At 38.5% G+C, this 25,502-nt stretch overlaps 1 protein-coding gene across 1 annotated transcript in view; it reads right to left on the bottom strand.

Annotated features, from left to right (window-relative positions):
* The window catches only part of btbd7 (BTB (POZ) domain containing 7), a 55,427-nt gene that overhangs the window by 7,985 nt on the left and 21,940 nt on the right, over positions 1 to 25,502 (bottom strand). Inside the window, exons 3-10 of the mRNA XM_007258200.4 lie at positions 22,959 to 24,071; positions 10,208 to 10,416; positions 8,107 to 8,182; positions 6,647 to 6,807; positions 4,858 to 5,001; positions 4,528 to 4,717; positions 1,743 to 1,921; positions 463 to 873 (exon numbers count right to left, since the gene is read on the bottom strand). Coding sequence (XP_007258262.3) covers positions 463 to 873; positions 1,743 to 1,921; positions 4,528 to 4,717; positions 4,858 to 5,001; positions 6,647 to 6,807; positions 8,107 to 8,182; positions 10,208 to 10,416; positions 22,959 to 24,071 — 2,483 coding nt within the window. The remainder of the gene's footprint in view (positions 1 to 462; positions 874 to 1,742; positions 1,922 to 4,527; positions 4,718 to 4,857; positions 5,002 to 6,646; positions 6,808 to 8,106; positions 8,183 to 10,207; positions 10,417 to 22,958; positions 24,072 to 25,502) is intronic.

A 25,502-nucleotide genomic window follows, 5' to 3' on the forward strand; every position in this document is an offset into this window, starting at 1 on the left:
CAGTTACAACAGAGAAGCAGACGTGTCGTATCTGATTAATACCTCAGCAGTGACGAGTACACTGTAAATATACTTCAGAAACCAAAAGTTAAACTTTATATTGACTCAGTTTATCTACAAATGTGATTATATGTTCAGAGATTCCTTCATTTAATTCCAAAGGGAGTAACGGTAAACGTAAATCTAGGAAGCATTAGCTATTTATCTGTTTATTTCACGCCTTCACGGACTTTATTTGACACCAGTGAGGGCAGGTCACAACTCTCTCTGGTGTTCTGAAATTGGACTGCTGAAGCCATTTCACACCTTCCCTCTCATTTCCTATCGACTGCTCTATTAAGCACAGATTTTTTTTTTCATTTCTGTATGTGTAAAAATAACAGAAAACTTTTGAATAAAGCCTTCTGAAAAAAATTGTTCTTCCCTTTCCACCACCCTATTCCTCTTAGAACCCTCACTTACCCCCTGTTTATCCTGGTTGAGGCTCCTCCCCTGTGGATTGGTGCAGTCTGGAGGCAGGGCCTTGGCTCCAGGTGGGTAAATGGGGCTCCCCATTTTGGAGGAAGGCTGTCTGTGGAGTAGTGAGTGGTTGCATGGGTAGGAGAAAGAGCGGGAGGGCGGTTGGCTGGGAATGCGAGGCCTCCAGCCGGTCCTGAGCTGTTGCTGCTGCTGGCCGTGGCCCGGTGTGTTGGGGGGGTGATATGGAGGTGGAGGTGGTGGGAGGGGTGGGTGGAAGCCCACTAGAGCCTGCAGGTCTGTGAACATGCTCTCCACTGCCGGTGTGCTGTTGACCCGACAGCGACCTGACTGGCGCACGGCCAGGATAGGGCTCTCGTCTCCAAAACGCTCCTCAGGGAAGAATTTGTGCGGGTTCTGGAAGAGTGCAGAGAAAACCGCTATTACTCAGCAGATACATTTGTGCTGGAGCCACTTAAAACACAGAAGTGTTGGGCTGGTTGATACATTGGAACACTTGTGATGTGAGAACTGAGCTAGTTCATATAAGAGAGAACCAGAACCAAAATGAAGTCAAGTTAGAAACTGGATCAGAGTAAAAAGTATGAATAAGATGTTACTAAAAGCATAACAACATAACATAACTAGGTTCACCAGGGCATCCCTAATTTCAAAACATCTCAGCGATGTATCATTTTGTTCAGCATCCAAAAAATACAGCTCTGGTAAAAATGAGACCTTGAGTGTTTCTGATTTTACCAAACTGAAATCCTCTGAAATATAAACAAGAGGAGGATGAATAATCACAAGCCAACAAACTAAGCACCAGGAGTGGCATAAAGTTATCCAAAAGCAGTGTGTAAGACTGGTGGAGGAGAACATGCAAAGATGTATTAAAAACTGTGATTAAAAAACAGGGCTATTCCACCAAATATTGATTTCTGAACTCTTAAACTCATAAATATGAACTTGTTTTCTTTGCATTATTTGAGGTCTGAAAGCTCTGCAACTTTTTTGTTATTTCAACCATTTCTTATTTTCTGCAAATAATTGCTCTAAATATCAATATTTAAAATATTTGAAATTCGTAAGAAATGTTGTCCATAGTTTATAGAATAAAACAACTAAGTTCATTTTAGTCAAACATATACCTATAAATAGCAAAATCAGTGAAACTGATTCAGAAACTGCAGTGATTTTTTAATTTTTTCCAGAGCTGTATACTGATTTAGTGATCACAGATTGTGCAACAAGTGTTCTGTAATGGGTGATGTGAGGTGTGGTACCTGGAGCAGTTCTGCAGCTCCATCAGGCAGGCCAAACTCCCTGAGCACACGGATCTGCAACTCGTAACTAACTGTGGCGCCCTCGCCGCAGTTTAGTGCGTACGCTCGCTGAACCTGGTCTGTGTGTCGCAACTCCTGCAACCGACGAATCATTTCCTTCACCACTGCCAGCCTGGGAACTGATAAATAAAGAAATATAGAAAGAGAGTGAAAGAGAGGTTAATTGGCACACTACTGCTCCACTGTTCCAATTGTCTAAGGCTCTGTAATGATGCCCAGAACAAATTCTCATTTCTGGACATAATGCAGCAGACTTTGTCTTTGGGGAAGAGTGGAGAAGAGAATAGGATTTGCCCTTGGGATAGAACGGAATTACCAACTTTCAGGGATTTGCGAGTTATTTTAGATAACAGCCAAATGTTCTTAACAAATTCAGAAAAATTAACTCTCGAGTCAATGCAAACGTATCAGCAATAAGCAAGGGTGTATTAAACACTTAAAAACAGTTAAAGAAATAGATTTTACAGTTTTCTTCTAAAAGATTTTACTGTTTTACTTTGATGCTGAAAGGATGACTCACCACCTACAACCACAGCAAAGCTTGCCAGTTACCAAGGCCATTTATTCTCACCCACGTGCCAAGCCCACAAAACATCTATAAAAAGCCTTGAAGTATACCTTGCATAGTGTTCTACAACTAAAGTCCCATTTAATATAAAACTTAATTTAAAGTGTGACTCAAATTCATGAGTGCAGTAATTTATTAACAAAGACATACAAAAAAATAAACAAAAAATAAATAAAGATTAAAACAAAACAAATGGTAGGGTTTTACCGTATTTTTCGCACCATAAGGCACACCGGATTACAAGGCACACAGTCAATAAATGTCTATTTTCTGGTTTATTTTCATACATAAGGTGCATTATGCAACACAATTCAGGAAAAAGGGTGTTGCCATGTTTCCCTTCTAATTCAGCTAAGCTAAGTAAACTAATCTGTAATTCTTAAAAAAAAAAGAAAAAAATCAGACGAGTCACGAGTCAGACAAGTCAAACGAGTGCTGGATGTTAATCTACGCAGATTTCTCTACTAAAAAAAATTGGGTGACTAAAGTGTTTCTGTTTATTTACAGTAAGCTTAGAACTCCAAATTTTTCCAGCATTTAAGGCCAAAGAATTAGCATTAGCTGCAAACCACTAGCAATTAGCTGCTAATGCAATCATACAGTGCTACACTGAGGAACCCTGAGTGTTTCAGTGAGCCATGGCGATATTAGCTAGCGGTTTGTCTCACGTAGCTTGTTTTAACACGGTAAACACACAGGTTACAGGTTAATATATTCAAATACAAACAGACAAAGAGTTAGCGGTTAGTGCAGTTAGCAGCTAATGCTAATGATAATGCTGCTCCAGTAGTGCTAGCTGGGGTTAGCAGCAGGCTACAGGCCAATAGTTAGTTAGTGGCTAATGCTAATACTCCTGGAGAGCTAAGCTAAAACTTCTGTATAACACTGTAATTCAGCAGAGTGGCTCTACTGCTCCTTAATACCTGACTGGTAAATTTCATATACAAGGTGCCCTGGATTAAAAGGCGCACTGATGATTTTTGGGAAAATTAAAGGGTTTTAAGGGCAACTTAAGTGCAACATAGTACAAGTGCAACATAGTACAAAACATACGGTACAAATGAAGAGTTTGGTTCCAAAACGCTATAAATCCATTTTTATCGATTTGAGTAAAAAAAGGGTTTTCTTTAGCAAGAAAGTGGTAGTCTGAAAACCACCGTTTTCTGTTTCAAACTATCAAATACCATACTGAGGTTAAAATAATAATAAAAAAAAAAAATAATAATAATAATAACAATAATAAGATTTTAATATTTAAAGATTTATTTTGAAAAATAATTCGTTTTTTCGCAAAACGCAATAAATCCATGCCATGTTTTTTTTTCTTCCAAAATGTCATATATCCTTTGGCATCAATAGAATTTTTTTTTACTGAAAATGTGCAAAATACAATAATAAATAACAGTAAATTGTACATCTGAATATAATAGTTTGACCATTGGGCCTAATCACGTTAAATTCATGTGCTGTAGTGTAGTGTAGTAAAGTGTGGTGTAGTATAGTGTGTGTGTGTGTGTGTGTGTGTGTGAGTGAACTGCAGATGACAGCCGGCATTTTCCCCCCTCCCGAATGCCTCATTTTCTTTACCTTTTCACGTACATGAGACTCTTTTGATGGCTTTCTCTTTTTTTCAATAACTGCTTCACGAACAGGCTCCTCTATACCATCAAACCCGTTCATTTTCGCGGACTTTGAGAGTGAAAAACTAAAGTGAAAGTAGGCTAGACGAAATGCCGGCCAGCTCAACAAGGCGCGTGCTATGATGTTTACATTAGATAGCTCGTGGAATGCTGCACTGTGATTGGATGAGTGGAGATGTGGCGTTCTGCGGAAAATCAAGACTGGCGTTTGTTGCATTTTGGAAAGAAAGAGAGAAAGCAGGGCAGTATTACACGGCGGATGTGGCGTTTTGATGAAAATTGAATATTGGCTTTTCAAGAGTGGTCACATAACATTCTGATTCTGGCTCTAAGTCATTTTTTTTTTAAATGGCGTTTACCGCGTTTTGGAATCAAACTCTTCAAATATATATAAGAGATTCGCTGAATAGCCAATCCTCCTCACTGTTTTACTGTGTTTTATCTTTCCAAAGCACAAACCACGCACTACTACAAGCAGCTAGGAGATTCTGTTGCCTGAACACAAGGCTACACCCACCTGGTATCTCATTGGCCACCACTGAGGGCGGGGCTGTTTGGCTGCTAGCCAGGTGCTGGTGATTGATCATGTGACAGCACTGCGGCACTGCATTGTTGACCATGTAGAGTGTATCGGGCACATTGGACATGCGCACCATGCGAAGCCTCACCAGATCCGTCTGCTCCACCATCATTTCATCCAGAACCGCCTGGAACACATACAAAATGTTAACAGGCAAATAAACCCATAGTGTGCTCAGCTGAACCAACTTCTAACTCCACTGTGGGGTTTCTATCCTTGTGTGATTAATGTCTGTGTATATGGGGGTGGACATGCTGGGAAGCATACCTTGGCCTCCTCCACATAAGGCGAGAAGAGGCGAGGGCGCACATAGATTCCGGCACTCTTCTGCCTGAGCCAGGCGTTGGCCTTGCCTCCCTCAGCTGTAGGCAGCATGTCTGATGGAGGTGTGCTGATGAGACCACGCTTCAGCTTTCATGAGAGAGCACAGGAGCACAAGGTTAGCCCTTCACTGGATTAAACAGAGGAGATTTCCACCCTTTCATTTTTTCTGATTAATGTTTTCTTTAGAAAATTTCAGAGCAATGCGAGATTTACTTAATAAAAAGCAGGTTTTTCTCACAAATAAGAGTTTTTTTTTTTTTGCTTCTTTTAAAAGCAAAGAATGAAACTCCTTCGGCCAAATGTGTTTTGAACATCTGGGGATGGTTGCCTCAGTTGTGCACATAATGAAACATAGGCTAGTTGTAACGTAAGTGTTTACTTAATTTAAATTTACACATTAATAATTAAAAACTGGTTGCACCACACCAACTACAAACTCGTACATGCGTAGGAGCTAGGGGTGGGCGATATGGCTCTAAAATAATATCACAATATTTCATGGTATTTTCACGATAACGACACTTTTGGCGGTATGACAAAATGCTGAATCAGAAAAAATATTTTGAATTTTATTGTTGCATGCAATATGATATGGCTAAAAAAAAGAATTTTATTAGATTTGTAACAGAAGTCAACAATCCAGAATGTCATGATAATAATGCACTCCATATATCTTCATATATCCAGGATTAAAGTAAAATAAATGATACTGGACAGATATAATCTGTCTCTAGTAGATCTATAATGGGTATTTAGAACAGTGTGAATTTTTCTTTTTCTAAAAACTGCAAAAAAGTAGAACCCTGATGTGATAATTAGGTAATTAGGGGTAAGTGATATGGCACGATATTTCAGGGTATAATATCGTTCACGATATTCTAAAGTTTTGGCGATATTATCACGAATGATACATTATGGCACAACCCTAGTAGGAGCTAATAGCTTTTTAATATTTACAACTCCCCCTGTGCAGGTTTAAGTTTTAACTAAACCAATGAAAACCTTTATAAGACTTATTTATAGCATGATGAAAAAAAAATCACTTTAACTGCTTGGGGTGTCTTATTATATAATATAAAGGATGTGTAGTATATTACTGCATCTTAAAAATTTTAATATCATTGAAAAGTTCATTTATTTCAGTATTTCAGTTCCAAACGTGAAACTCATATTATATAAATGTATCACACACAGAATGATCTATTTTAAGTGTTTATTTCTTGTATTGTTGACGATTATGGTTTATAGCCAATGAAAACCCAAAAATCAGTGTCTCAGAAAATTTGAATATTATATAACTACTTTTGGCAGTGTGGGCAGTGTGCCAAGTCCTGCTGGAAAATGAAAGAGCCATGGTTTGGAGAGCCATGTCATCTGCTGGTGTTGGTCCACTGTGTTATATCGAGTCAATATAGAGTACAAAAAAAAAGTTTCTGCTTTATTACTCCACGTGGTGGCGCTAGTCAAATGAATAGGGTAAAACTGCGGTGACACCAGTAAATCCATCATTTCTGGTATTTGTTTATTTAGGAGTATTTTATCCTCTTCATTAACACAGATGCTGTGAAGTATCAGAGATTTTTTTCAATTTACTAAGAACCACAGAATCACAACACTGTGATATTGGTATCGCTGGCAACTCGTGATTATATCCTATCGTGAGATGGCAAAGTGATTCCTACCCCTAATTATAAACATGCAGCGGATCTGATCATTAGTACAAACCACTCACAGTGTCGGAGAGAACCTCGCTGTTGGCGGGGAGAATGTGCTCAGTGCGAACACAGGGCAGCACAGGAGAAAGAATCTCCTTCAGCTCCTCCAGGTCCAGATCCCGCCTTTTTACACCGCGCTTATTAACGCTGTGCGCCGTCCCACTCAGCAGGTTGGGCTCTGACACACACAGACACACACAGACACACACAGACACACACAGAGATTAGAATGAATTGCGAATAGTTCACAGAAACAAAACAGCCTTCCAACTCTCAGCTTCCTAAAGCAACAGTACGGATGGCAGAATGAGGGTGGAGAGTGAAGGGTTCCAGAGGATTACTGGTATCAATATCCTGCTCTATCTGACGCTTTTGTGCCCTTGAACAAGGCATTTCACTTCCAGCTGCTTCAGGAGCACTGCTCTCTGGCTGACCCTGCACTCTGAACCCAATCTCTCACGCTCCTGAAATCCATGAGCCTGGAGCTCCTCTATGCATTTTATACACATCTCAGTAACGCAATGCAACACAGATGAAGAGTTCTTTGTTCTCCTGCCTGTTTCAATCATTTGAGCTAAAGGATTTATTCAGGACTCACGGATCAAACTCAAACATACATTTCTTAGTAAAACAATTCCTCGTCCACGCATACTTCAAGTACGAAAAAACAAACCAGAAAAGCTCTCAGAATACCATACGCTCTATTTGCCTGACAAAAGTGACCGTAATCAGCCTCCAATGAGACGTGATCCTAGGTAAACATCACCCACACACACCACCAGCACAATGTATCTATCTGGACTTTCTATTGTCACGGGCAAAAAAAAACGGACACAGTTACTGGAAACTTTTAAATAAAATTTCAGTCAGTTATGTGATACTTTTAAAATCCAGCTCTGAAAAATAAAATTAAGAGACCACTTCAGTTTTTGAATGAGTTTTTCTGATTTTGCTATTTATAAGTATATGTTTGAGTAAGAGAATGTCTTCTAAATAAGGTTTTATGGTTTACTTTTATAGTTGAGATGAAGATTTTCTTTATTTGAACTATTTAATGCCATGTCATTTACAATAACAAAAAGAAAAAAAAAACATACTAATAATAAGTGTAATAACTTTATAATTGAAAGATTTCTGTATTCCTGTATGACAAGCCAATATTTAATAATGTATGTTAAACATACATTAACAGTTTGCACAAGCAAAATTAAACTGCTCTCACACTAAAAACTTAAATAACCCAAAAAGTTATTCAGTTTTTTTAATATACACTTCTACATTGCTATTGCCTTAACTCTGTCTGTTGTTAATTTGGACAATAAAAACAGAAACTAGAATTGTACTTAATGTCTGGGGCATTTTAAAACCTTTGGTAGATGGATTTCAGCATTTTTATGAAACATTAAGGGCTTTTTTTCCATGGTATATCCCAGACCACTTTTAAAAGCAACTAATCAGAAAAAAGCTCTGTTCTTACCCCGATCAGCCATTCTCTTGATGAGCTGGTGTTCCCCCCATTTAACAACGTACTTTAGGATGTCCTGCTCACTGGCCTGTGGAAGGCAGAAAAGAACAGACAGAATTAGTTCATGCTGTGATTTTTACTTTCATTTCACTCTGTCTGCAGTGCCGAAGCCAGGACAATGTCCTTTAACCAGGACATTTAATGCCAAACACATAAAAATAGGTCTTAAACCACCTTTCTGCAGTTTTCCTCTACTGTGTAGATCACAATTCATAATAGGTCATTAACGCTACAGTCAAAATGGTCATAATATTCTGCTGTGATGTTTTTTTTTAATTCAAAATACATCTGACATAAAAACACAGTAGCAAACATTTGCAAGCCGTCTGCTGCCTTTGCAAGCAGACCCATAAAACTGTCCACTCCAGTTTGTATTTACTCTGACACTGGTAGTGTCATCTAGTCCCACTGGTGACAGAGTGAAGGGCTCTTGTCCTTCTGCTGGAGAGCACACTGCCCAGCAAAGCTGACTGGGAAGAGTTAAGAGGCCATCTGATACAGCTGACTCATTTGTGCCTGCAAGGAAAAAACTGCAGACTCTGAGAGGCAAGAGTCCCGATTCAGCAGAGGCAGGAAAACAACCTGACACTGACACACTGCTGCCCTGAATAGAAGGAGCTGCAGAGGCCTAGGAAGGTTTCGAGATGGAATAAGGTCAAGGTTATAGCAGCAAGTAGGACTAGCTCTGGTTATGCTGAATCATGCTCTCCCATTTCCAAACAGAGAGGCTGGAGTTTATTTTTTGTGAATAAGTAATAGAAATTGTGTTAATACACTGCAAAAAATGTATGCTTTACATGCATTATACATAAACTTACATAAAAAATATATAGTTACTGGAATCTACTCAGTACTGGAACATATCAGTACTAAAAACTGATATGCATTCATACACCCCATACCTGCACTACTGCTATATTTGCACTGTCATACTCACTTTAATTCCCCTTACAACTGTGAACTTTTAAGTACTGTATGCACTCGTTCACTTTACCAGCCTTAAGCTTTTATACCTCTATTTGCACTAATGTTTATATGGGTCCTGTTTATACTGGTACTGTCATTCTATCTTGATTCCCCCCATCACTTTTGCACTATTGTCTTGTGTCTCTTGTCTCACGTATGTCTATATTTGTGACCTTGCTGTATTGTACATTTATTGTACATTAATTTGTATCTTGCAGTACTTGTTGTAATTTTTGTAAAGGAGAATAATCTAATTTAAATGACTTGACTTGGGGAAAAAAAAAAACAAGCCATAACTAAACAATAATAAAATCAGCCAATCAGATTAAATTCATTTACATAGCACCTATTACAACTGATGTTGGTGCAAAGCAGTTATACAGAAACATGGTGTCAAAAAAAAAAAAGTAAAATGAGCATTAAACATGAAAAACACCCTGAGCGACAGTGGCAAGAAAAAAAAAACTCCCTCAGAACTAAAGGAAGAAACCTGTGAGCAAATCAAGGGTAATGAGGGGTTAGACTCACTATACAGCAACATTTAAATACAGACACTTAAATACACTTTACATTAATGAAGTAATGTGAGATATTGGCACTGGTGCACAGCACCGCATTCAGATTATGTTACAAGGTAAAATAACTCCATTCTATCAGACACTGCGCTGATAATACATTATCATCATACTACACCTGTCAGAAATAACGCTCGAGGAATGCATATAACTTGTCAATCGTCAAGGTTACAAGCAACAAAACAAAACATTAGGTTATGTTACAGGTTATAATAACCCCATGGCTACATACACTGTCAAAGTTAAAAACATTAAAAACTTTTATGTAAAGCTATAGTTGTCTTAATATTATTTATTTAGGCAGTCTTTCACTTGTATAATTTTAATGTTGCTGCTTTTTTTTTTTAAGGTTAATGTTCTGGTTTTGTTATGTATGTAGTCAGAGTGTCATTACTGTACAATACTGACACTCCTTAAAGTTTCTCTCTGCCCTCAGCACTGTGGGATGTGGTTTAACCACTTATATTTAGTTCCTTATCTAGTATATCTGTCCCTCACATCTCAGTGCTCACCTGTAGATAATCAGACTGGATAGCGGTGAGCAGGTGCTCTTTGCTCAGGTCGTACAGGACGTCGGTTGTCATGATCTGGCCGAACTCTTCACAAAGGAAGTGCATTGCCTGCCGATAGACCCATTTCGAGCCATAGGGCTGCGAGCTCCACTTCAGGATGGCCACCACAGAGTCCTGTGAGATGCTCTCAACCACAATGTCCTCACAACCTGCAGAGAGAGAGAGAGAGAAAAAGCGCAGACATATTAAAAGACATTCACCCTCCAGTGCAGCGTGTAGTTCTGCAGGTATATTGCAAACTCGTGTACAACAAATATGTCTAAATGAAATGCTAAATGAACTTAAAGCTGATGTCCGTAAGTTTTGGGATTTAGGGCCCTCTTTGATGAGAATGGGTAATTGCACAGAGCATGTGGAAGAACAATTTTAAAGTGGGTGGATGTGATGCAGTCTTCTTTTAGAGCAGATAAATCCGATTCCAGGTTATGTTCAGTCAGAGAGAGAGAGAGAGAGCATGCTCAGTCAGAAACTTCACTCCTGCATTTCTTTATACTATGAGTGAATGAGCTACTGAGCTCTGAGTTTCCTCTTCTGAAGTCTCTATTGCTCCTCCAGCCACTCGTGTTCAGTAAAACTGAGCCGGATCCTCTTTTAGAAGCTGTACACAAGTACATAAAGACCTGTGACGTGGCCAGAAGAACTGACCCTGGGGTATGACCAGACACCCCGTTTTTAGAATGAATATATTAGGCCTAGCATAGGCTTAGGATCGTTTCAGCACACTGGTACCAATAAACAATATATGTTGTCCACTCTTCACTCAGAAATGCTTCTGCTTTTAGTATAGAAACAAAATAATATGGGCCGCCACTTTAAAAATGGTGAAATAAATTATTAAAGAAACAAACAAACTGAGTAACATACATTACGTCAGAACAGGGAAAAAACAAACATTATCAGCATAAATCAAGTTTAGGCTAAGGTCAGAGAATTTTTTTTTTTTGAATTATGGAAAAGCTTGGGACCAGAAGGTCCCCAGGGGGGCAGGTGAAGGAAAAGAGCTTTTTCCACCCTTAAAAATCACAGTTAAAGTGTGTGTAAGTTAGGGCTGGCCCGAATAGCGTTTTTTGAGCTCCGGATATTCGGCACTGATTCGAAGCGAATATTCGAATATTCGTTTTTAAAAAAAGAGGTAAAAAAAAAAATAAAAAAAAGCAAATCACGGCCCCTTTAATCCACTGAAAAATGTTCAATTTGCTCTGACCGACGAGACATATTCACCCCGGATTTTTGGTGTTTTTATCCCCCATATTTTTTCTGTGTTTTTAGCTCAGATTTCTTTGTGTTTTCATCCCGGAATTTCTGCTGCCCCACACGCGGCTTATCCGCTGCGTAAGCAGGCTAGGAGGCTGCTGCACGGTTTCTCCGCTGCGCAAGCCAGCCCAGTAAATTGCTGTTTGTGTTTTCACACTTAGGCTATTTGCTTAAAAAAAACAAACAAAAAAAACGTTTGTTCAGGAAGTATTTTATATTCTTAAACATTGGTAATTATATTAGAGGACAGTCATTGTAAACTGTACTTGGTCTATTTCGGTTAAAGGATTGTGCAGGGCATATTACTGATTTTGTATTTTTGCACTTGGGCTATAAGCTCAATATTAAATATTTCGTTTGTTTAGAAATTATTTTATATTTTAAACCATGTTAAATTATATTAGAGTAGAGGAAAGTCATTGTTAATGACGTTATTGTACTTGTTCTATTTCGGTTTAAGCATTGTGCAGGGCATAGCCGTATTACTGATTTTGTATTTTTGCACTTGGGCTATAAGCTCAATATTAAATATTTCGTTTGCTTAGAAATTATTTTATATTTTTAAACCATTTTAAATTATATTAGATAAGAGGAAATTCGTTCAGACATCATTTTTGTAGGCCAGGCTTTTGTAACCGATTTAGCCCCTACTGTTGCCACATTACCCCTTACGTTTTATTATATAAATCAGTTTCGAAGAGCCTGCATTTTTTTTATCATGTATAATAGAGGTCTGCGCGAGACTGATTTTTAAACCCACTCTTCCACGCTCCCGCGTTTCTGTCTCGTTACCGCTCCGCAAAAAAATTGCTTCTTTTAATCCCGCGCCCGCCCGCCACATAGTGCGGTCCCGTTCCTTACCCCAGTCCAAACACCATCGGTGTGTGCGTGTGTGTGTCGGTCCATCCTGCGCGTTGAGAGTTTTCTTTAGGGTTTTTTTTTTACAATTATTACAGTTTTCTTAACTATTTATTAATTTGCTCCCGCATCGTCTGGATTAAACTCCCGCTCCAGTCAATAACAGTTCAGTTCTGTCCCGCGCGCAAGATATTCTGACGGGACCCGCGAAAACAGAAGTGGTTAGAGTGAGGTGGAACTCTGGAAAGGAGAAAAAAAACGAATATCCGAATACCAAAATTAAAAACCGAATACCTACTCAACGAACGAATATCCGAATACCCGAATATTCGGGTCCAGCCCTAGTGTAAGTATGTAAGGTCACTGCCACTAATGGGTTAATGCATTTTTACCTTAATGTAATAGTTTTACAAAATCCCTGTGATGTTAAAGGCAGAAAAGCTACTCTGGGCACACTCCTAACTGTAACTGTATTCATCTTAAACTTTTATGGTACACTAATATTACTGTACCATGTCAGTATACATGCTTTCAAATTCAGTGACAATTCTGTGTCTCAGCTTGTCCAGAAAAGTATGCTCTTTTAAAAGTCACTCAAAACACAAAGTACACTTTCTGCATTTAGGTGCCCAAGAGCAAGAAAGGCCAATTTTGCAAATTGTTCCTTTAAATACAGAGGCTAAATTCTGTTGTACATCTCTGCAATGGCTACAGCATTAATCATTTAATAAAACAATAGGATGAGAGACCTAGAAGTGTTTGTGCTTGTATATTATTTTAATCAAAAACAAAAAAGGGGCTTATTTTAGGCTAAACTAAAAAGTTTAATGTCAATCTTTTGTAAAAAAAGGGCTGTAAAAAGACAGCGCTAACAAGTATTCTTTATGATGAGCCTTCAAAGCTCAGTCAGTTCAGACGGTTTGTGATTTTTAGCTGCCAAAGCTCTAAGGAGCTTTCCTGGTACTGCCAATGGAGACCATGTGTCAGCTTTTCACAGAAGAACCGATCTTGATGCACTGAGAATTAAAGTCTCTCTCAGACTCTCTCACATTCACAAACGCACAGCAAAGTCTCACGATGTTTATGGTGTAATTATTAAGCACAAGGCCTCATTTAAAAGCAAAAAAACAGCAAACATGACACACAGCGATGGCATTTCCACAAATAAATCAGTGAAAGGACTTTCTGGATCCCCGTCTGAGGGAGAAACTCGAAGCAGGGTATGTTTGTTGCCAAAGAGCTAAGGCAGAGCTCTGACGGCTGGGAACTAATGAAAATGTCACCTCAGTGACGGGGGGCTAGAGCACCTGAGGACTGCTGGCTCCTGTCTTTCTGGCTTCTTAAGGGGAGAGAAAGCTGAAGAGCGTGACCGCTGCTTCTCTTACCATGAAAAGCACCGATTGGCTACCAACACACACAGCAAAAGCGTGCAGAGCAATACATTATAACTTGGCAAAGCCAAATCATGCTTTCATACAAAAAAAAAAAAAAAACATCTGATCAACAACTGAGAAAGCATAAACAAAATTTCTGCTAGAGTTTAGATACCCAGCACAGAAGAGAGAAAAATATTGTCACAAATGTAACAGTATCAGTTAGATCATTTACATTTAGAGGAATCTCTGAGTGAACATTGTTATCTGTTAGAGGTTGGTATCACCACTGATCTATAGAATCTATATGATTCTCAAGGTCCCAATATGATCTGATATTGATTAATTTAGGAAGATTTCAGTTACGTTTTGTTTAGATATAAAAGAGTTTATTTTTTTAAATAATGTTGTAATTGTACAAGGAACACTCAAACTATCATTATTAAAAATAATGTTTACATAAAGAATTTACATTTACGCCGGGTGGTCCAGCGCTGCCACTATGAGCGGTAGGTCTAAGGTTCGAACCCCCGCTCATGCAGCTTTGCCATCAAGCTGTCGGTGCTCAGAGGGAGCAAAATTGTCCGTGCTCCCTCTGGGTGGGTAGATGTCGCTCTCTCCCCAAATCACTCCTAGGGTGATGTCTGCAGCACAGGGCATCCGTGAGCTGATGTCTGTGCGCTGCGCTTTCCTGCATCAGCAGGAATCCTGCATCAGCAGCAGCTAGAAAAGAAGCGGTGGCTGGCTTTACATGTATCAGAGAAAGCATGTGTTAGTCTTCACCCTCCTGGTGTGTTGGGGCACTAGTGATAGGGGGAGTCCTAATGAGTGGGTGGGGTAATTGGCTGTGCTAAATTGGGGAGAAAATGGAAAAAAATCTCTTGCTTAACATTAAGTAAGAGAAAATAAAACTTGTTGCTAACGTTTTATTATTTAAAAATACAACATGTTTTGAAACTGCTGGTTGAGATTTTTAAGGTGAAACAGGAAAATCTGGGAAACTGAAACTGGAAAACTTGCTGCTAACTTTATCTATTATATTCCCAATTAGCTACTTCTATTATGACACCTGCCTACATATCTCAATATCGATGCTAAAACAATACCATGGCCTAAAGATCAAAGCCTAAAACATCAGAAGTTAATTGAATAATAGAATATTGAACACGGAAATATATTTTATAGTACTAAAAAAAAATGAAGCAGTAAATGATTCACAGAAAGTTAATTTGAAAGAAACTTTAAAGGAACGCTTTAGTGTTTCCCACGGAATAATCACACTGGAGATAGATGATGCAATTTTTAGAAACGGTAGGATTATTTTCTAACCATGATTATGGTTTATACTGATGTGTTAAGGCATTCTTAAGTTATTAAGCTGAGAAGCTTAATAGCTTAAGTGGGGTATCGTACCGATTTTAATTACCAAGTATTGAGAGACTTTTCTAGTATCTGTATACTGTGCGACACTACTACATAGATTAATAATTAGATAACTGAGTCTAAAGTAAAGTTTGCAAAAAAAAAAAAACAATAACAATGTCGAGCGAGAGGTAAAGCTACGACTCAAAATCATGTGAAACAAACCATGGGGCAGCTCATTTTGTAGCTAAACCAAAACTATGGGCTATTTATAATATATAGAGGGTAGAAAAATGTAACAGACAAGAGGAAGTTAATGAGAGAAAAGTGGATAAATGTATATTTGAATGTTAAAGGATGGGTATTGTCACAAAGCTAAAATGTACAGCAATGGCAAGAGGGAAGAATAAAGAGAAACCGAGGCTCGAGTTAAGTGGGAATTTTGTACTGGATTTTTTGGTACAAGATGGTTGGTTTCTATAAGATAATTTAATTAAAAGATATTGAACTCAGTCGAGAGTCTGAAAACCAAAAAAATTTGACACACACCAACCATTTTTGTTCATTTTTAGAAAAGAAATTCATAGTCAGATGGTAACCCACATAGCATGTATGATATGTAATTTTTGTGTATAAAATGCTTACATGGTATAGATGGGAAATATATTGTTAAAACACATGTTTCTAATTTTATTTCTACTTGGAATATTTATTAATGTCCTGCACATGTGCATTAGTGCCACAGTGCAAGGGCTTATCTTGTGCAAAGCAAAAGCAACAAGCAATAAAATCTTTCATCATGTTGCAGAAATTTCTAAATATGGAAATTTAGTTTCCACTCAAAATCTGACTTCCTTTAGTATATCTCTCTCCCACTATTCTTTGCACTTTATCCGGAGGTTTTATGCCACTGGAGGTGGGCTGACGTCTTCCTCTCGCACCTTATTTAATCAATTCATGCAATTTAGTTTTATTATATATATATTTTTTAACTGCTAAATTAATTTAGTAAGGTATACTAAAGAATGGCAAAGGAAACTGACTGCTGTTCCCTTTCCTGTGACTGTACTCTTGTGATGCTAATAGTCACTGTAACGTGTAGATGATCAGTACTCTGCAAGTGTGTGTAATTTTGGATCGATTGCTGGTAGCGTACGTGTGAACTGAGATTTTCTTCTGATTGTTAAAAATGGTATACATATAAACACTTTAATCATTTTTTCTGACCAGAATAACTTACATCAAATGGCCCGTAAACACAGCCAATATAAAAGCACAGGAGAATACATTTACTGAGGGAGAAAAGCTAGCAGTTTCATGCATACTAAATGCACCAGATTCTGAGAGCCATTCCTAATTCTGGCATCAGGCAGAATGCCCCACAAAGCCCCCCTTGAGAGTATGTTTAAAAGTTTTAACAAAAATTTAACTGGAGTCAAAAAGTCAACTGCTGACTTATGCAGATCTACTGTCCCGCTCTAGCACAGCCACTTCACCTGGACCATTACAGCTCACAAGCACTACAGCACAACAGGTGGTGATTAATCAGGTCAAGCACATTTATACAAATATCTGTGTAATTTTTAATGAGTAACTTTTTAAAATATATCTTTTTCCCCATTCGGTTTTAAAGAAAAAACACAAATTCAAACACAAATTCAAAACCATAATAATACAGGAACTTTACAAAAACACTAAAAACAGTAATTTGACATTGTGATCCATGTTGACATGACCACATCACGTTAGTCCTGCAGGTAAACTATAATGCCAAAAGTATTCGCTCACCCATCCAAATCACTGAACTCAGGTTCCAATCATGTCTATGGTCACAGGTGTATAAAACCAAGCACATCGTCATGCAGACTAATCTATAAAACACTAGTGAAAGAGTAGGTCGCTATCAGTAGCTCAGTACTGATACAGAATGCCACCTGTGCAACAAGTCCAGTCATGAAGTTTCTTCACTGGTAAATTTGCCAAAGTCAATTGTCAGTGGTATTTGCACTAAGATGAAGTGACTGAAAAGCAATTTATCTGTAGGGGCAGGTCGATGCCCCGAAGCGCCCGTTGTTAAGAGTGCTGGGCAAAAAGCACAAATTTAGTGGTCTCAGAAAGCTACAAGAAAGCAGAGGTGGGCTATTCAACAAAGGTTAGTACTCTTTATCATGTTTTAATACAGCAAAAGTCAATTGTACACCAGAGTTCGCCTTTAACGCTGTGCTTATCACAATCCACCATGACAAACTGAGTGTTCTATTGGATTCAGATTCAGAGTCTGGAACAAAAACAAAAGAACAGTAAACTCATTAACATGTTCATGAAAACATTATCATGATGAAGGTAGATAACTAAAATGGGGTGCTCCAGATTTTTTTTTTTCTTCTAATTCCACGCTTTAACAGACCTTCTGAACCTGACATACAACAGGCAATTTATTAAGCTATGCTCAAGAATTTAAATCACAAAACACTGCAGGAATCAGGCCAGGAATCAGGCCAAGTTGCCCCCAAATGCATCACAAGGTGGGGGGAAAAAAAAAAAACTGTGACCACAAAGGGATGCACATGGTCAGCAAACCCATCCATATAATAGCTGTTGCTCAAGGTGTGTCCTAAAAATAAATCCCCCACTCATTCAACACTCTCAACAAGGTGTTCCTGTCTGCAGAACTGCTGCTCACGGGATGTTTTTCTTTGTTGTGTTGACAATCCCAAGAGATCAGCAGTTCTAGCGGCAACAATCACGCCACACCCAAAATTCCTGAGAGCAACCCCCACCCTTTTCCTACCATTCTGATAGTTGATGTAAGCTTTACCTGAAGTTTTTGGCCAGTTTCTACACGGTTTTAATCACTGCACTGCTACCAACTGATTTGATCTCATGTAATTTAGGGCCCTATGAAATTTGTATATAAAATAAAGAAGAATGTTCTTTATTATTTTAACCATAGACTGTATATAGCTGGACAGAGCATCAGGCACCCCCTGCTGTTCGGTTTCAGAAAGCTGTTTAACCCCACTCATCCCTATAAGTTTCAATGGCAAAACAGACAACTTCCAATCACGTTTTTTTCCCCAATATACTGTAATTCTACCTCCTTTATTTAAATATAACAGCTAGTGTAACCTCTGCTTATATTCTCACATTTTTATATCCCCACAAAATTAGTTTTTTTGTACGTTACTTTAGTCTTCAGTTGTTCATTTTTTCTAAATGTTCTTATTCTATGTATCTCCAGTCATATTCCGAGTTTATATCAGAATTTCCTCAATTTAGAGATTTCTTCCTTATTTTCTGCATCACAAAAATTTTAGGGTTCTAAAAATTTCAAAATAAAATAGGTGCAGCTCTCTTTTTAACTGCTCCATGAGCATATATGGTCATAATCAAAATTGCCTGAAAATTGGCCAAAAAGAGATGTGAAGGAGTTCACTATGTGATGACTTCAAGACATTAAGGATATGTCTATTAAGTAGAGCTATGTATCGTATCGAGATACAATATGCATCACAATATAGGGGTTACAATTCAATAGCAGACATTCGATCAGCGATGCCTTCGATCCATCCTAAATATTCACTTATTTCAAACCATCACAGTATCACATTTTTCAAAATCTTTTTATGCAAACTAAACCGTGAGAGCACAAAATGAACCATTGACTGCAACCAATCTCTACATACAAACTAATAATTAAAACCACTTGCTACTGTCTTACTTCAATGTATCAATATTTTCTAACACCCCTACCCTACCCCTTCATATGCACAAGCATAATTTCCTGCAAATGCTATTTCCTCACAGTCATAATCTCTTTATCAACTTCACCTTCAAAAAAGTCTATCTGGGTTTTTCATTCTGACTCTTCTTGCATCATATAGCCGCTCTGCATGACTCTGCTGCTTGGATTTCTTAACATGGCAGCAGGGCTGAGCGTTCATCCTTTATTCACTTGCATAAATTGGCCCCATAACGTGCTGAGGCACTCTGAAGATATCCTAAATCATTCAACAATCTACAGCACAGAAACATTTAAAAGCAGCCACACAAAGAGGGCGTCTCTAATTAATGAAGAGAGGAGAACGATGTGTTCAAATGAATCTCCACACTATTGCATCCATGAGATTCCAAAATGGATAACTCTGAGTGAAGTTGGACGATCTGAACAACAATATCTATGAAATAGTCAGGAACATCTACTGTGCACACCTTATAATTATCTCCTGTTCAGAAAGAACTGCTACAGCCTCCAAAAGTAGTATGTGTGGGTGGTATTGTTTTCCTTTGTTGTCCCTACAGATGTCTTGCTTAAGTAGAAGGTACTGAATTTTTTAGGTGCTGCTTTATTTTAAGAACAACTGAATATGAAAAATGTACCACCCTGCTTTTCTTAAAGGCACAGTGTGAAAGGTCTTACTGTAGTATTAAAAACTGCATTGAAGGACTTTAACCTAACTCTTTAAAGCAGCATTTATATAATTTTTACTATATTAAAATAACAGCTTCCAGTTCCTTTGACCTTAATGAAGAGAGCAGAATCACTACCCATTTAGGGGTGTGTAATATATAATATGTATCTTGGGCGGCTTGGTGTCTTGGGTTAAGTCGCTATTTGGGTGGATTTTCCAGTTATACTTATGTCCATGAGGTAGAGCTGGACGATATGGATAAAAAAAATAATCTCAATTAGGGGTGTGCCACATCATATCATGCACAATAATATCGCCAATATTTTTGAATATTGTGAATAGATAGAATAGAAGATAAATTCACATTGTTCTCATTTCCTATTATATATCTACTAGAGACAGATTATCTGTTTAGTATCATTTCTTTTACTTTAATCCTGGATATATGGAGAAATTTTGAGTGCATTAGTAGTATTGTGGCATTCTGGATCATTGACTTCTGTTAGTAGTGTATTCTTGAAACATTTTTCTTTTTTTTAAATCAGTGTTTTGTCAAATCACCAAGAATATTGTTCTTTCGAAAATACCATGAATTATCATGATATTATTTTAGGGCCATATTGCCCACCCCTAAGACTTTAACCTAACTCCTTAAAGCAGCATTATATAGAATTTTACACTATTCAAAAATAACAGCTTTCAGCTCCTCTGACTTATAATAGAAAGCTTCATATACATTAAGGTATATATATATTGAGAAAGCCCATACAGTAGCATTAGCATAAACTAACCCTGTGCTCACACTGAAAGGGAATAAATCCTTCATGTTGCTCCATGTTTGTCTGTTGTGAGTGTGTGTTCGTGGTCGCTAGTGACTGCACCTTAGTTCTCTGGACCACTTTCGAAGCCCCAATTTGGCCCACTTTTACCTGCTGTGTGAACGTAGCCTAATATTTCCTCTGTATCCTGATAAGATCTTAGCAACATGCATTAAAACTTGGTAGTAAAATGTGTCATCGGTTTGTCAGACTGAAATCTAATTGCTAGGTGGGACAGGAAATGCAAATCTTGTTGTTGTGTGGTAAATACTGGTGTTTTTGGTTATACTGTGAGGAGTTTGGTTGTTCAGTGTGTCTTTACAGTATAATAAATATAATCGACTCGTGTCTTAGACACCCTAGTGGTTTGACTAATGGGATTTGTATTTGTTTTAAATGTGTCTTGGGTGCGTTTACATTTGCCTTTTTATGTGGCTTACCTATAACCAGATATTATCTTGATCCTCAAGAAACATTGAGTAATTAGAGGTAAATAAGGTCAAACATAAAGAGGACTGAAAAACCTTAAACAAGCAGGACTGAGGTCAGAACCAATCAATGCTCGCTGCTCTCTACAACCTTGCCTCCAGTGTTCTCCTTCATTACAGGGTGACCGGTGTGCCACAGTATGCATTGGCTGTCATTGCTCCATTTCATAGAGGTCAAACACTCCCATAGGATTCCAACAGAATGCTCACACTACACAAGACTGCTAAAATTAAGCTTGGTGCTGAAGACATTACACTAGGACTTTTTATGTCTATCAGAGGGCTGAGATTTTATTAATAATATTTTTAAAAAAATAATTACGACTACATTAGCAATTCGCTCTTTCATTCTATAGTCTTTCACAATGACCTTATCTGACACTTGGGTAGACTGACTACAAATAATTGTAAAACTAGAGCAACAACTAGACAACACATGTATAAAAGCACTAGAATACACTATATGGGTTAAGGCTTGCCTGATAAAAAGACATGTCTAATAGGGCTCTCAATAGAAAGGCTTGCATGGAAAGTTCTGGTAAAACCTTCCTGAGCTCATCACTTGGCTATGTTGACAGGGCTGAATTTGATCACTATCCATTACAAATCAAAGCTTACAAACAGGTCAAGAGGATCAGCTGACACTGACACTCTGAATCCTGCTACATTAAAACCCAGCTCACCGAGCACTCCTCGCACAGTTTCAGCATCTCAGCAAGAAAATCAATTGTAGAATTTTGTACAGGAAACAAAGAAAAGCCATTCTTTAAAAAGAAGTGTTTGAGTGTGTGTGAGAAAAGGTGTAGAAAGCTTAAAGCTGTTAAATGTTCATAACATACACTTCTGTGAAGCCAAAATGTGCTTTTGATTATTAGTATTTAATGTGGATAAGATTAGTTACAGAAGAGCATATCGGCTAGCCCAAACTAGCAACCCATGTGTAAATGCTGGAGTATAATTAATTCTTCACTGCCTTCAATGTTTATATATTGGTCAATTAATTAATTATTAATGGGTCACAAAACTGGCATCAGACAGGCTGTGTGTAGTGAAGAAAAAAAACCCTATAAAACTGCATAATGCATCCGCAAATTGTCTTTTCATTCATATAAAAAAAATCTTTAAAAAGTAAATTAATTTTGGCAGTCGTGTTCACTTTAAACACTGCCACTATATATATATATATATATATATATATATATATATATATATATATATATATATATATATATATATACACATATATATATATATATATAACTTCTCTAGTTACCAGTAAAAAGAATTATTTCTCTGTCCATTGTCTATTTTGTGAAATCACTGATCTGGGACGCTGAATCAATTCCTTTACCATGGAACAATCAATAGCAGTGGAGGGAAAAAAAAAAATGAACCAAGAGATTGAAAAGCAATTTGAGAGGCCTGATCAATCCTCTGAGGTGGACTGCCTTCAAACCCATGACATTTCAGTGAAAAGACTTCAGTTTCCTTAAAATGAGCCTCTGCTGAAAAGTCACACTTGAAGAAAAAAAAAATCCTGCTTTCTTCTCTGGAGCCCACTTCAAAAACGTTTAAATTATATAACTGTTCTTATGGTTTATCTGTTAGTAGGAGGCTGGTGCAACAGAATTGTTCATCTTCTAAAATTCAGATCAGATGAATGAGCAACAGGAAGATGAGAGTGAGAGTGGTGGTTACAGGGTTTTGGAGCACATATGGGAATACCTCACCACCATTAATCACAATATGAGGCATCTACACTCCAACCACTCCACCCTCCTCAAACCTTCCCTTCTGACAGCTTGTGAATTAATTAGGCAGTAAACAAAGCCTGAAGTGTAGGCGTGAGACCACACAGAAAAAGCTAGTCAGAAGGAAGGAGGGACGAGAACTTGCAAGAAAATTGCAGGGAGAAATACTGTATGACTAACTTATGTAAATATAAACTTTTTTTCTAATAAATAAAAAGAAAAAATAAGCGGTAGGTGTAATACTGGTATTATACAACACTGCTGGCATACATAGGGCGATATCAGAAGAAGTGTAGAAAAAAAACAAGTGGAAGAAAAACAAACAATGATAAGAATGAACATAAATCAGAAAAAATGAGAGAGATAAAGACCCACCCTGAGCCAGCATGCTGAACTCCAAAAATAGAGCGATGTGGTAGAGCTCCATGGCCTCTTCTGCTCTGCTCATGCTTCCTCTCCCAGCCACCAAAGCCTGCACCTCCCCCAGACTCCCTGCTGACGGACTCCCGCGCAGAACTAAAGACAAGTCCACCACGTCCGTGTACATGCAGTGCAGGATGACGCAGGCGTACTTCTTGGGGATGATGGACTCATCCAGAATGATACGGGTGGGTGTCTGGAGCGTGCGCTCCGTGATCTCCTCTCCGGTACGGATGCGCCGCTGCAGCAAATTGCGGAAGAAGGGCGAGCGGGCCGAGAGCACGGCCTTGTGCGCCCTCAGCTCCTCTTCTGGAACGCTGTGGGTTGTGCTGCTGCTGCCGGGAGAAGGTCCGCTGGCTCCAAAAGGCTCCACCAGCTCCGATTCGGAGGAGAAGCTAAGCAGGGAGTCATAGTAACACATGTGCTCGCACAGGTTGCGCATGTCCACCTCCAAAGAGTTCGGCGTCCCGAATTCCTCGCTTAGCCGCATGAGGACGTCTACGTTCTGCAGACGCGAGTCCTCCGCGCCCAGCTCCCCAGTGTACAGGTAATGCAGCAGCGAGGAGAACATCGCCGCGTCCATCCCCGCCGTGCCGACGTCCAGCAGCACCTCCGCGCCGTAGCCCGGCGACGAGGACAGGAGCGTCTTGAAGAACGGACAGCGCGCCGCCAAGATGGCACGATGGGAAGGGAAGCACGCATCCTGGAAGATCAAGTCCACATCTGTGCAATATTTGTGCTGGTACAGGGCGGCCAGGTCCTGGTGCAACGTTCTGGCCTCAGGCCGGGCGTGGCCCGCCTGCGCGCTGAGCTCCTTTAGAGCCGCTGTGCCTTCATACTCCTCCACCAGAGCATTCACATCGCGCACGTCCCACCCGGACAGCAGCTCACGCATTTGCCGAGCATGATCAGCTGAGCGGCTGGACTTGCGACGTTTGATAAATCTCCTCTTGAGGGTTGCCAGGCTGGAGCTCTTCTTCTTTTTGTCCTGAGGTTTCTCAACGCCATGCTCCAAACTGTAAAGCTTGGACTCACCGCCATAACCCTGCGAGGGTGCATAGGATGTCCCTGAAATGAAAAACAAAACCGTCTGTCAGGAACATCTGTAGACATTAATGCTCTTTGTCAAAGGTCATTTATGTCAGTAGATAATAAGATATTAACTTTCAAGACTAAAAAGGTAAATAAAATGAACAGCTACTTTTAATCTGTTTGAACTAACCAACATTGCAAACATCAAAACTGCAGCCAAAATAGTCTTTTTTGTAAATATTTTCACATATTTATCCACAGTTTGATTAGGAATAATTCACTCATTGCTTTGTACATTTACGGTTGAATAGGGCTGGGCAATATGACAATATAACAACTGTGATCAACTGTGTTATCATGATACACAACATGCTTTACTAAGCATATTGTAAAAAAATATTCAACTGGATTAAACACAGCACAAAAATGGTACAGGTTGTTTTTTTTGTATTTTTTTATTTTTTACAGAAGTAGCAGTAAGAATAGTACTAACAATCCATTACTGATGGATTTTGCCAATTAGTTGAAACACAAAAGAAAAAATGCATATTAGTAATGGTGAATTTTCTTTTGGTTTGTTTTTTGTTTGATAAGCTGGAAAATGTGATTTACAACCAGCTGATTTTACTGTTGATAAAGTCTGTCAATCCCCATAAGTACATTTGTAAGTTTTAAATAGGACAGACATGACTTTCACAGTGTATAATATAGCACTACAGTGTGTAATATAAAGAGATGCTACGTAATGCACATGGTTTCCATATTTAGTAGTAAACGCTGATCATGTAGAAAGGGATAAGTCCAACCCATAAGTGAAAAGAACACATCCAAAACCACAGATGAAATATGAGCCTTTCATCTTCAAAGTGTTCACCTGCTTCATAAGGGAAACTATGAGATCATCTAATGTCCTTCCAATTGGGGCCATTTCATACACAAACTGATGATGTCTCCCAAACGACACTTACTTAATGCCTCTGCCCAATGTTCCATTTCTTCTCTAAGGCCAGCTGTCATGCACGGCTTAACATGTTGAAAGCACCATTACTTTACTGGTCTACAGACATTTGGGATATGAAAACATGCACATGAGAATATGCTATAAAAGCTAACCTCAGATGAGTACGGAAAATTTTAGATCCATGTCAGTTTTTCAAGATGTGTACAACACATCTAAGAAGAAGCCTTAGGAACTGAACTATGATTCTTTCCAAAGTGAGCTAGCTGAAGAACATGCAACTAATTTGATTTGAGCACTAAAGAGAGAGAGAGAGCGCTAAAGTGCTTCTTTAAATAACTCACACACAAAGGGAGCTCAAAAGAATCTGACCAAGTTAATATTTTCCATTCAGACAAACTGGAGTACATTTTCTAAATGTACTGATCATGGTCGTGATTCTTCTGCTTGCTTGTTTAAAAATGTATTCTCAAATGATAAATAAACCATCTTTGCATGAGCTTAATGGA

This window comes from Astyanax mexicanus, chromosome 1 (assembly GCF_023375975.1).
Source record: "Astyanax mexicanus isolate ESR-SI-001 chromosome 1, AstMex3_surface, whole genome shotgun sequence".
Classification (NCBI taxonomy): Eukaryota; Metazoa; Chordata; class Actinopteri; order Characiformes; family Acestrorhamphidae; genus Astyanax; species Astyanax mexicanus.